Genomic DNA, 13,664 nt, shown 5'->3' with positions numbered 1-13,664 from the left:
CTACCGAGTTCAGAGCTGAGGGCCTTTTCAACCTGCAGTTTGTTCCTGTCTGAGGAACAAACAGAGCCGAGTCATCTGCAAACAGGAACAAGTTGTAGTCACAAGCTGATCTCATGTCGTTTACATATATTAGGAACAGTAAAGCCCCTAGTATGCAAGTATTTACAATTTAGGCATTTAGCAGACGCTCTTAATCCAGAGCGACTTACATTAAGCAAGAACAAAAGCATGGGAATACATCACATAAAAGCATTTATCATGAAACATGCGTAAGCTAAGAAAGTTTCTTATATTGTTTCAAATTATAGTTTAGTTTAATATATATTTAAAACAAATAATAATGTGGGTTTACTAGTTTGGTGACACTTACTGGTGAATTATGATGCTTAACTAATGTAGGCTATTAGTTAAGCATTAGTTAATCATTACGTCCTGAACCTTGGTGAGTTTTAGGAGCCGAGGTCTGTGAGGAGAGACTTCAGCACCATGGACAGCGCCTATAGCCCGTGGTATGCACATAGGGTACCATAATATGCACCTGTATGCCTGCTGCCTTCCGTGGTGGAAAAAGTATTCACATTTTGTAAGATATCATATGTCATGTCATAAGTAAGTAGCCTACTTTGTTGTTTATGTACAATTGTGGACTGTAGATCAGTGGTTCTCAAGGGAGATCAGTAGATGATAGATCAGTGGTACTCCAGCAAAAGTAGTATATCATTTTAACCACTTTATCCATTCATATGTTGGCTATTCAAAAAAAGCAGATATACAAGAAACAAAACAAAACGGCAAAAATGGTGCTGTACCCTCTTTCTCCAGCAGGCGGTAGCAAAGAATCACATCAACACCATAATCACTCTGATACTGCACTTTGACAAGCCATGCGCGACCCGGAAGTTAATTAATGATATTGTTGTTAGCACTTTGGTTAGCAGCCCGCGAACGGCGAGAGCTAACGTTAGCTTTGTATTAGTTCCATTTCTGAACCCGGTTCTAATCATGGCTTTACTACAATCACTGAAGTCCTTTGTCAACGAGCGGCTCTCTGCAGCCGCTGAAGAGATATTTGTGGTCGTTGAAAGGATTTTAACAGACTACGAGGATCAAATCGATGTACACAGAGCAGGTTGGTAGAATATCACTACACTGGTTGACTTAAAAACTGTTTAAACCATTTAAACATGCTTGACGTAGACCGTGCACGCTCACGCACTTTAACGTGTTTTCAGTGTCAAACGAAAAGGAGTGCATTCTGTCTTCACACAGACCCACTATGCTGTCGGTGTGCTCTGCTGTCAAATCCATTCCGCTTGTTTATTGAGAGATTGCCGGAATGAATGGAATTCCATTCCACGTTTTCACTGCTACCTTGTTGCACCCTTGAATTGAAGTAGGGGAATGCATGCTGCATGTCTGAAGTGGTGTTGTTTGAGGGTGAGGGAGGGGGGTTGCAGAGGGAGGGGGCTGGCCAACAGCAAACTGAGAAGACCCTGGCTGTAACCCACCACCCCGATCGTTGGTCTCCCGATCTGTAATCAGACTATTTTCACTCCAAATCAAAGTGTGTGTGTGTGTGTGTGTGTGTGTGTGTGTGTGTGTGTGTGTGTGTGTGTGTGTGTGTGTGCGCGCGAGAGAGAGAGGGGAGAGCAGGGAACGGGACACAGACAGTCAGATACTGTAGTAGGCTAGTAGCATACAGTTTTAATATAGATTTCAGGGCCTGAATTTCAGTGCGGGGTTGCAAGAAACTGCACACATTTGAATTGCCAATGCCTCAAAATGGTGTGGTGAGCTTGTAGATTGGCTATTTTTTTGCAGTTTTTGCCTATTTCGTAGGTAATAGTTTTACCATATATTAAAGAGATATATATTTTTTGGGTGGGGGTTCTGCCTTTATTGATTTATAGTATAGTTAGTTACTTACTTTGATGTAGGACATGGTCTTATTATTAGTTTATTTTATTAAGGTCTTAAAAGTCCTTGAATGGTAACTTTATAAATGTGCAATTACCCTGTATACACTTACTTGTATGCTGTTGTTTGCTGTCAAGTGAGAATTTAACTATCTGGACCTGAGGACCCCCAAAATAATGTGGGAACCCCCAGTTTGGGAACCATTGCTCAACAGGCAACCTCCCCCCCCCCCCCCCCTTCACTCTCTAGTCTGTTGGCTAATTGACTGTTTTGTCATACTACAAGGCACAGAACCTCACAAGTCGCAACACACTGTGAGCTTGTTAGATCGCTATGTATGATGAAGTATCAGGCTTAAAATGTAAATGCTTTATGATATGTAAAAAAAAAAGTTCTGTTCAGTTTCTATCTTCCACATTGCATTTGTCTATATGGTACTTTAGTTCATACTTCATGTCTGTCTCTGTTTTTGTGAAGTGTAAATTATATTTTTTATATTATTATTATTATCCCAAGCAGCCTCTAACCATTCAGCTATGACCAATAGAGAGGCTTAGGTCAGTGGTTCTCAAAGTCTTTTGGCTTCAGTACCTCCTTTTCTTGATCCAGTTGGTTCTCAGCTAAACGAGGAGTAGTTTATTTAAAAACATTAACAGATCTACAAGCTCACAATGTGCCGTGAAGTGACACTTTTGAGCTTGTACTTGATCTGCTGGTTTTACTACTTTTGAAGAATATTTTCAGTTGGCTAGTAAGTACTTTAAAAACGCAGATGTACAATCTCACAGCGCAAAGCTCGTATATAGCCAACACTAAAATCTTGATAACACAGATGCTTTCCCGGTTTTAATGGGTAAAGATAGTCAGCGTCCATTTATGCTCCTCTATTTATGCGCACCTCTATCGGATGATGACCACACAGGGACTGGAAAACAATTAACTATCTCTTATTGTGCATTGTCCCTGTAAAATAAAGAAATGCAATACAATAAATATTGGATTATGTGACAGAGCTCATGAGCTACACTGTTATTGACCCGTGTTTAAAAAATGGTTTCAAATCATTTTCTGTACAGAGGTTCATTCTTTGCTGGGAGTGAAGGTTGACAACAAGTCCAAGAAGAAGGGACCGGGCTGGGCGACAGGCTCCAAAAGTAAAGACGAAGACTTCCCCTTTAGGTCCAAACCTTACCAGGGGGAGAGCTCCTTCTATCCTGCAGAGGCCATGGACAGCACTGGGACAGGAACAATGGGGATGGAGGGCCGAGCAGCAGTGTGTCATGTCACAGGTAAGGACTAGTGTTGGGATCCGGAATCGGAGGAACCCGATCCAACATTAAGGAACCAGGAATCGGTTCCATCACATTTGGAACAGAATTGATGTTGAAAGGTTAAAGTGAAACTAAACTCCGGGAACGTTGTTTTAGTTATATACAACTCTAAAATTGAAACACTATAGACAGGAAAACATTGAATAGTTCTCTCTTATTTGATCTTGTATGTAGAGGTTTCATCTGAAGAGCAGGAGAGGAACTGCAGTCTGGTCCACGAGGATCCAGAACCTCCACCACAGATTAAAGAGGAACAGCAGGAGCTGCTTCAAAGACCAGAGGAGGCTGCTGGGTCAATGTTGACATTAATATCAATGAAACATGAAGATGGTGAAAACAGAGATACAGAGCCTCTAGCCAGCACCTCAACTGAACACACGAAAACACAAGCTGGTGTAGAGGACTGTGGAACATCTCAACCAACTAGTGATGACCTGTTTGTCTCTTCACGCTGTTTTGAATCTGACACTGAATACAGTGATGAGTGTGAGGACACCAGGGAAGATCAGTCAGCTTTAAACACTCTGAAATCTCACGAGACGCAAAATGTGGAAGGCCAACAATTGTCTTTGAGCAACAATCTGTGGACAGATGTAAGGCCCTTTAGTTGTACAGTTTGTGGCAAAGGATTTGGACACAAAGGTAATCTGAAATCCCATATGAGGATTCATACTGGTGAAAAGCCCTTTACTTGTACAGTTTGTCACAAAAGCTTTTGTCACATGGGCGATCTGAAAAGACACGCAAGGAGTCATACGGGAGAAAAGCCCTTTGCTTGTATATTTTGTAACAAAGGCTTTAGTCACTCGGGAGATCTGAAAAAACACATGATGATTCATACAGGGGAAAAGCCCTTTACTTGTACATTTTGTCAACGGAGCTTCAGTCGGAATTATCATCTCAAGACACACATGAGGGGTCATACAGGTGAAAAGAAACAATAGATAGTTTTTCAATCGAGTTCAGATCAAAATGTTCCCCCGAAGAAACATGAGGAGTCGTACAGGTGGGGGAAAAGATTTACTCTAGAAATGCATTGGTCAAAATACAACTCGAAATTATTTGGGAATATGTTGGACTAACGGGCATCGACATATTATTGGTGATGTGGGATAAATAGCTAAACTTTATCAGGTATTGAAGTGATCAGGAGAATGGAATTATTGCTACACTACATAATATTGGCAGAGGTCCGAGATATCCAAAATGCGAGCAGGGGTATCATCACAACTTAAATCAGTAGGCGAGGGCCAGTCAGTCTGTGTGAGGTTTGGTGAGAGGTCAACGTCAAATGTTGGGCTATAATTTGTTTATTACATACCTGTATTCACAAAGTTAACAAGATAATTACTTTAATCTGCAAGTTATCCCTCTCAGTTTTAAGGACATTTTCTGTATTGTTCATGAACCACCATGTGCTCTAACTATTGCATGAAAAATCAGGCCAAAGCGTGAAGCGGCCTGTTATAGCGCCACCATGAGACTAATTAGAAAAGATTTGGGGCACACAGGCCTATAGTGAGTGTGTGCAAAGTTTCATGGCAAATACACGCCAATCGGTCCAACAGTGCTGGAGATTAGCTGCTCACAGAATGACTGATGGATGGACAGGAGCGAAAACATAGTATCCAGCCATTATGCCGTCCAGCCTGGTGGAGACAATCATAACCTATCATCTCCTGATAAATAGTTTCATTGTAGAACTGTTATTATTTGCTATGTGTTGGGGTGGGTTCATGTATTGTCTGTGCTTTATTGTTGCCTTGTATTCATTTAATCATCATTTATTTCATGTGTATGCGTTTGGTAAAAAACTAAAGGATAGTGTTGAAGAGGTGAGCTGGTGTTTGTATGAATGTGCGACAGCCACATTAAACAGAATATTCCTATCAAGAGAAGTTGCAGTGTGCTAACACAGAGACCAGTGTGTGTTTCCATACAGTGGGAGGCCACGTCTCCCCAGGATCATATTTGAACTGGGGACCCCCCACCCTGACAAGCACTTGGAATTGTAGTTGAGGCATTAGCTACATTTATTTGCGAGGCATAATTGTGAGCTTGTATATCGGCTATTTTCACAATGTTTGCCTCTTTCTTATATTATTTGGTAATTTGGCCAATTTTTGACCAGTTTTTATAGTATAGTATTTTTTGTTTACGTATGATGCAGTAATCTCTTTTTTGAGATTTTAAAAATACCTTAAATTGTCACTTCACTGTTATCTGGACTGTAGCTACATATATTTATGAAGGTACAAACTTCTCTGTGCTGCATTAGGTGAAGTACTGTAGTTGGTATGTTTTTCGTTACATAATCATTGTATTTAGATTTGACCTTAGTAATACTTCCAATACAATACTACTACTACAATACTACTCCACTACCACAATTTAGAATATTAAAAAACTAAAAGAATCTTCCATGAATTCAAGGATTCTTGGGGTGTGTAATGATAGAAAATAAGCATATATTTTTTGGGGGTGAACTTGGGGGTGAATGCGTATGTGCATTTCACTCTGTAAATTAAGTTACTACTGTATGATCAATGATGGAACATCAAGGTGTTCCTTTTTTCATCTTTTTATTTTGACATTGTGTTTGTGTGGCACAATGGCACTCGAACTCACAGCATCTCCAGTACGGTACGTCAGTCACAACAACATGCACCTCCTCTTCATGCATCCGTCTGTGTTGCTTCTCCTTCTACACCTTCTTTGTGCAAAGCTCTGCGTGAGGTAAGAGAGGAGAGAGAGGAGACAGGATAGCTTACAATTTAGGCATTTAGCAGACGCTCTTAATCCAGAGCGATTTACAGTAAGCAAGCTGTCAAGTACAGCTGTGATTCCCAAAAAACACTGGGTCGGACTCGGGACACATTGTTTGAGTCGCAGACCCAAATTGTCAAGTCAAGTCCATTTTATTTATATAGCACATTTAAAAACAGCAGTTGACCCAAAGTGCTTTCCAGAAAACAGGTAGACCGTAGTCTATCCACAGTGCAATAATAGAACAGGCCAAGCAAACAAAATAACAACAAAAACAGTGAACGACAATAAACAATAACTTCACACTGTGTTAAAAGCCAGACTAAAAAGGTGTGTTTTCAAATTGTATTTAAAAATCTCCAGGGTGGGTCTAGCCTTGATGTGGAATGGAAGATCGTTCCAAAGTGTAGGTGCAGCTACAGAGAAAGTCATCGCAAAAATCTAAAATGACACTGATGCTTTCCTAGTTTTAATTGATTAATAATAGTGAAAATGGCAGATCTATAAGCTCACAGCGCATCGTGACACGTACGCTTTGTAATCGTTGCAATTAAATGAGAATTATGTTTAAAAAAAGAAATACATACCAGAGCTCCCGTCATACAGGTAGCAACGATCCACTATGAACTTCAGACATTCTGCTTGTTTCTTCATGTATGCTAGAGCACCTTTCAACCTCTCAGCGTCAGACTCCAGATGTTTACCTTCTTTTCCTAACATGCGTTAGGACACACACACACACACACACACACACACACACACACACACACACACACACACAGACAGAGTGTGTTGCTAAGAACTAGCAGTCATTGTACCAGGCAACACTCGCATTGTATTCTCTCATGACTATGCAGTGACTGAATGTCCATTGTATTTGTCTATACAGTATGTGTGTATAATGTCTGTCTATCGTTCGGATAGAGCACACTGTGCAATACAAGCTAATACATGAGTGCGCTCCCAGTGCACATATCCAAACACACCCAGTGTATCTATCTTTACACATTACACATTTTAACATCTGTCTATACAGTAACTGTATAAACCAATGGTCCTCAAACTGTTTCATGTCAAGGACCCTTGACATGAATATGTTCACTGACCCTCCATCTGATAATATTTTGTGCTAGGGAGTAGGGACCCCTATACAACATTTATATTGTCAACGCCAACAAGACCAAGGAGCTGATTCATCATCGTGAACCTCAGGAGACAGACGAGAGCGCAGGCGGCCATCGATGGAGCTGCAATGGTCAGGATCAGCGAGTTCAAGTTCATCAGAGTACACATGGAGGAGGAGCTCGAGAGGGAGACACACATCACGCACGTGAGGAAAAAGGCTCAGCAGCGACTATACTGAGGATGTTCAGAGTAGACCCATCAAGGTACAGTATTATAGTGTATTTGTCTACACAGAATGTGTTTGAGTATATACTGTATACGACTGACGATAGTGTTTTTTAAATTTTCTTATACAGAGTGTGTTTCCATACAGTTTACTTTCCATTCATAAGGTGCGTGTGCGTGCGTGCATGAGCGAGTGCGTGCGTGAGTGAGTGCTTGTACTGACTGTAGAAGAAGAGAGCGCTCGCCTCCTGTCCAAAGAAGGTTGCTCTGTAGAGTCTGACCAGGCAGTCGGGACAGCTCTGGTAGAACACTGTGTCAGCTGTGGCAGTATGCTTTGACTGTACACCATCCTGTTCCCTCACTGTACACACACGCACACGTGTGTACACACATGTACACACACACACACAGTGACGTACGGAAAACAAACACGCCAACCATTAAAAAGAATGAGATAATAATAACAACGAACAAACCATTTCAATGAGAAGACTTGTATGTAAAGATATATATCCATTAAATACATTCATTGTGCATTTTATGTGTATTGATAGACTGTACAATACATGTCTCTGTCAGGTGGAAACATCCTATTTGGAATTGGAAATATACTCCAGTAAAGCTTTTTTCTTTAAGAAAAAATAAAATCTGTACTTTCTTTAACTCAATGTCTGCCAACGACTTAATTAACTGCTTTTTTAGCAACTCCCGTAGCGCCAACGACGTCTTTATCGTCTTTTTAAGACGTGTATAACGTTGGGCAAAAACAAATCTATATATTTTTTTTTACAAAAAAATAAAATAAGAAAATGTATAGAAACAGGGTCTTTTTTGCGCCCCATAGTGGCGATGGATGAGTTTTAATCAAGTAATGTAGTACATTACTTGATTACATGTAATTACTTTCCACCACTAATCTCATCATCTCACCATCTTATATGGTGTGCGGTGGAACTCACCGAATTCTTCGATGTGCACAGTGAGCGCTGTGCCACTGCCGTCTCTGTCCACCACTGAGGCCTCACTGATGCGAGTCACACATACGCCATTTCTGCATGACAAACGCACACACGCACACACAGTCTGTTAGTCAAATAATGAGCTGAAACCCAATCCAATCTGGAGAGATCATACAGGATAAACATTTGTGTGGGCGGCCCACAAATGGGTCCCGAACCACTGTACTGTACACTGTACTTACAGGTCTCTGTTCGTTTCAACGCAGTGCACGACCTGGCTGTTATCTGCAGTGCGGGACAGGTCCAGGTGAGAGGTGGAGATGTTACCGACCATCGCCACACCCGCCTCGAAGTCCGCAAAAGCTGCAACCAGCACATACTGGCCGTAGATCTGAGGGATCACATTCATTATTTCAGTGGTTCTCAAACGTGTTCATGTCAAGGACGTGTGATTATGAATCCCAATAGACCCAGTAGTCCATATAAAGTACACAGGGAATCGGCACAATTAAGGGTGCCAATGTTCAACAATCAAGTCTCGGCAAGTTGGGAAAAGGGAACGGAACACATAATAATAATAATAATAAACTTTATTTGTATAGCACCTTTCATACATAAATGTAGCGCAAAGTGCTTCACAGGGCAAAAATAGAATACAATAAAACATAAGTAGTAAAAATGATAAAACAATGGCAAAGAACAACATTGAATATAAGAACATAAAATAAATAAAAACAAATAAAAACAAATAATAATATATATATATATAAAAAAATATATATATAAAAATAATAATAAAAACACCACATGCAGCAAATTAAAACTCAATTAAAAGCAATGTTGTAGAAGTGGGTCTTGAGCTGAGCTTTAAAAATGTCTACAGAGGCTGCATGCCTGACGAAGGTACAGTGGGAGTTTGTTCCATGCAGACGGCCCATAGAAGCAAAAAGCTGCTTTCCCGTATTTTTTAGTTGCCATTTTTTTGGCAACGCGAGCAGGCCAGCAGTGGAAGACCTTAGGGGGCGGTTTGGGACATATTTAGGGAGGCAGTCATTTAGGTAGGAAGGTGCGAGGCCATTGAGAGCTTTATAGACAAGTAAAATAATTTTAAAATCAATCCTAAAAACAACCGGAAGCCAGTGCAGTGATGCCAAAACTGGAGTAATATGTTCTCTCATCTTAGTTCTAGTTAAAATTCTGGCTGCTGCATTTTGGACGAGTTGTAATCTGTCAGTTGTTTTCTTAGGCAGTCCTGAATAAAGTGCATTGCAGTAGTCCAGCCGAGAGAAAACAAAGGCGTGGATTAGCGTTTTTGCATCGTCCAAGGACAGATGGGCTCTGATTCGTGCAATATTTCTAAGGTGAAAAAAGGCAATCTTGGTAACATGATTAATGTGAGAATTAAAGTTCAATTCAGAATCAATAATAACCCCCAGGTTCTTTACTGTACTGTTACTTTCTACAGTCAGGTTACCAAGTCTGCTTATTATTGATTGTTTCTGCTCACTAGAACCGATTATGAGAACTTCTGTCTTATCCTCATTTAGCTTGAGAAAGTTCTCACTCATCCAACATTTAATGCTAGACAAACAGGACATGCAGGGACTAACAGAGGGGAAACGTCAGGGAGGCTACCCAGGCAAGGTACGGAGTGTGACAGTATCTGTCTGTCTCTGTGTGTTTCCATGTGCAGAGCGTTGCTGAAAATGAGCACTTCGTGTGCTCAGCTACTACCCTGAGTAAATAAAGAACTCCAAATAATAATAATAATAATATTAATAACTAGAAAAAGTGCCCTTCTGGGCACAGGTCTCCACCAGGAGGATAGTGAGTGTGTGTGTGATGTTTGGCAAAATGTTTAGGAGTAATATAAACATGTTTTCTTTATTTTGTTGAGGAAAGAGCCAGATAGCAGATAGCATCTCTGAGGATAGAATTCTGGATGAGCAGGACAGGTGCAGCATTTTGTACAAAACGGGCCACTCCTGAAAACGTTGTACAGCAATCTTAGCCAATCAGTGTAGAATCTGAGAAATGAAATCTGTGCGACTAACATAAACAATGTGTTTCGCAGAAATCGGTACTCATGGTGGCGCTATAACCAGCAGATGTGGAGGGATGCAGGGAAAATGTTTTTCCATGGCCTCTAGGGAGTGCGCATACATAAGTTGTATACAGATCGCTGCAGGTAAATGCAGGAATTGGCCTGTTATAGCGTCACCCTGAGGCTGATTTGGAAAGAAATTTGTGGCATGTCGTCCTCTGCCTAGTGGATATGTGCGTGTATAATTTCATGGAAATTGCACACTGTGTTTGTGATTTGTGGCATTTTGTTCGAAACGGACCAATCACGTGAGCTTTGGAAGCCAATCTTAGCCAATCAGGATAGAAGATGGGAAATGATGCAGATTCGTGTTGATCACATGACTATGGAGATGGTGTATACCGTGTGTGATGTATGGATAAAATGTGTACGAGTAATCTACAGAAATGTGTTTTGCCTAAATCGGCCTCATGGTGGCGCTATAACAGGCCGTTGAGGAATATTTGGGGCAGAGGTTTGTTGTTGGCATCCAGGGAGTGTGTGTGCAAAGTTTGGCATGGAACGGACGGACAGACGGAAGGAAGGACGGACGGACGGACGGACGCACGCACACACGGACGGACAGAGTGCAAAACATACTCTCTTTCCATGCCTTCGGCCTGGTGGAGACAATAATACTATATATATATATAATACAAAAGATTTGAGACTAACCTTGTCTATTTCAGAGAACGGCATAGTGGGAGCACATTCTGGGATGTTCAGGTGGTGTGCCTTGCAGCACAGAGCCAGAGCAACAACCAGAACAGTCAGTCTGTACAGAGCAGCACACATCTTCCTGGATCAGTAGATGATGAGTCAACCTGCTGGTCTTTATAAAGACCCCCACTGCCTTCCCTATAGCTGGCTCCAAAGTTCAACGTGTGTGTGTGTGTGTGTGTGTGTGTGTGTGTGTGTGTGTGTGTGTGTGTGTGTGTGTGTGTGTGTGTTCACTTTATGTACACTTGTTTCATAGTCTGGTCTCAGAGTTGTATATACTGTCCAGAATTTGCACAATATAGTATACTTACTCTACTACTATGTGTGTGTGCACGTGTACATGTGTGTCTCACTATGGATGTTACATGATTTTATTCCCATATTTGTGTTGTTATTTGCTGTTCTGTTTGAGATTAATTGTACAGGCCTCCAGGCTGCAACAAAGTTTTTATGATCAACCGTCATCGAGAGATCTAATGGTCAAACGTCTTTTGACGAATGAGTGTGAGCTTTAATTTCATCCCTCTACATATTGTGGCGAATGAGTGTGAGCTTTAATTTCATCCCTCTACATATTGTGGCGAATGAGTGTGAGCTTTAATTTCATCCCTCTACATATTGTGGTGTGACAAATAAAGAAACCTTGACCTTTATTTCCTGAAGGGATCCTCACGGCCCTAAACGAAACATAACTGCCCAAACTGCTAAAATGGCGTGTGTACAGTGTTTGATGAGGTCAGATCAACATATGGAATGTCAGAACAGGTCAGCTCCATATATGGAGATCTAAGGGTGGCAGCGGAGGCAGTGTCTTGAGTGTACAGGCCTTTATTTTCGGGCCTGTTGAGAACTCTAGTTTTTGCCGGCTGCCGGGCGTGGCTAACTTTGGGGCAGGCCCGTCTAGAGTTTGAATGGACAGGTATCAGTCGAAAGGGAGACATCGAAGAGAAAGGATGTATGGGGAAGGATCAACATATGGAATATCAGAACAGGTCAGCTCCATATATGGAGATCTAAGGTTTGAGGTCAGATGAAGAGTTGCTCGCCAATATTGATGACATCAGGGATCTCCATTTATGAACATTCCCATGTATGGGCTTAATATTGATGACATCAGGAATCTCCATCCCTGATGATGTCACGTGATGTCACATGATATGACCATATATGGACGCATGGGGTGGGTGACAGATAGACGGACTGACTGACTGACGGGAAATGCACATTTTCCTAGTAGATGCGGTCGCAATTATTATTATCATAGAAGAATAGGAATTATGTCTGTATTCCAAAGAAGCATCCTCTGGTAGATTCAAAATGGGTCATGGCCCTCATGGGTCTGGCCTTCGCACCGCCTAGGTAAGTTCACTTTTGTGAGCAGTTATTCCGATTATGCTTGTTATAGTTTTTTTACTATATTTTGACTATTAGGATGTGCCCACATAAGCAGTAGTTCAGTGAATGTAATCTGATTCCACAGCCAGTCTGCCATCACACAAAAAACTGCACCCCATTCAGATGCCGTCAATGCACTACAGTCAGTGATACTTCTTACACATGGAAGCAATCATGGCGATCATGTACAACATGTCAACATGACCTGGCTTTGTATAGATCTGCTATTTCTGAAGAATCATGAATATCTATATATTTTTAAGCGAACATGTTTAACTCAAATCTTTGCTTCTGGGGGGGTCCCTGGAACAAAATATTTTCAGATGAGGCTCTGCGACCAAATACATATAATTTTGGGGAATGAAACATGAAAACATTAGAGAAACAGAGTTTTTTTCAGAAATAACGATTTTGAAGACATTTGTAGAATCGGTGTCACGTCTTAAAACAAAATGATGACATGCAGTGCGACATGGCTCCAGCGACAGGCATTCCGATGTACAATATGTACTACAGTATATGCCTAACTTTGTCATCACTATCTGAACTTCATGTACAGTACTTGGTAAGGTAAAGCTCATGTGGATCCTGGCACAATGAACTCATACAGTTCATCGAAAGATGTTTACATAAATGTCCACCAGTCTATGCACGCACGCACGCACACACACACACACACACACACACACACACACACACACACACACACACACACACACACACACACACACACACACACACACACACACACACACACACACACACACACACACACACACACACACACACACACACACACACACACACAGCTCTTCAACTACAGTAGGTTCGTCTCCAGTTATGATGCAACAGACACAACATTGTATTTTAGGTTGTATTTACTTCATCCGCTGCATGTATAATTTTAACCGCCTCATAGCACTCATATCAGGAATATATTTGAATATCTGACCTGTTTTCTTGTTCTCTCTTCTATCTCTATTCTCCCTTCCTTGTGATGAAGTTTGTACAAACAATAATTTCACCCACTGTTTCACACATTTAAACCTGTGATGTGACAATACTGTTCAAGTTAAATAAATAATACATTTTCACAACAGTAGCCCCACTAACCTTTACCCTCACTGGCCTTGGAACGCCTCG

At 41.2% G+C, this 13,664-nt stretch overlaps 1 protein-coding gene and 1 long non-coding RNA gene across 2 annotated transcripts; one reads left to right on the top strand and one right to left on the bottom strand.

Annotated features, from left to right (window-relative positions):
- Positions 1–1,002: 1,002 nt before the first annotated feature.
- Positions 1,003–5,223, top strand: LOC308320116 (uncharacterized protein; the record flags this gene model as incomplete). Its single annotated transcript, XM_080770435.1, has 4 exons — positions 1,003–1,129; positions 2,994–3,206; positions 3,423–3,841; positions 5,191–5,223. 4 exons carry the CDS (start codon positions 1,003–1,005, stop codon positions 5,221–5,223), a joined length of 792 nt encoding a protein of 263 aa, XP_080626561.1.
- A 3,139-nt stretch (positions 5,224–8,362) lies between these two features.
- On the bottom strand, positions 8,363–13,664 carry LOC308319598. The gene is made up of 3 exons (XR_013964473.1): positions 13,635–13,664; positions 8,566–8,714; positions 8,363–8,415 (listed from the first exon to the last, which is right to left on the bottom strand). It is a non-coding gene; the product is annotated as an uncharacterized lncRNA (long non-coding RNA).

Source organism: Protomyctophum bolini (genome assembly GCF_963924005.1).
Source record: "Protomyctophum bolini genome assembly, chromosome: 8".
Taxonomy (NCBI): domain Eukaryota; kingdom Metazoa; phylum Chordata; class Actinopteri; order Myctophiformes; family Myctophidae; genus Protomyctophum; species Protomyctophum bolini.
The sequence above is the reverse complement of the archived record's forward strand: the minus strand, read 5'-3'. Positions and strand labels throughout refer to the sequence as shown.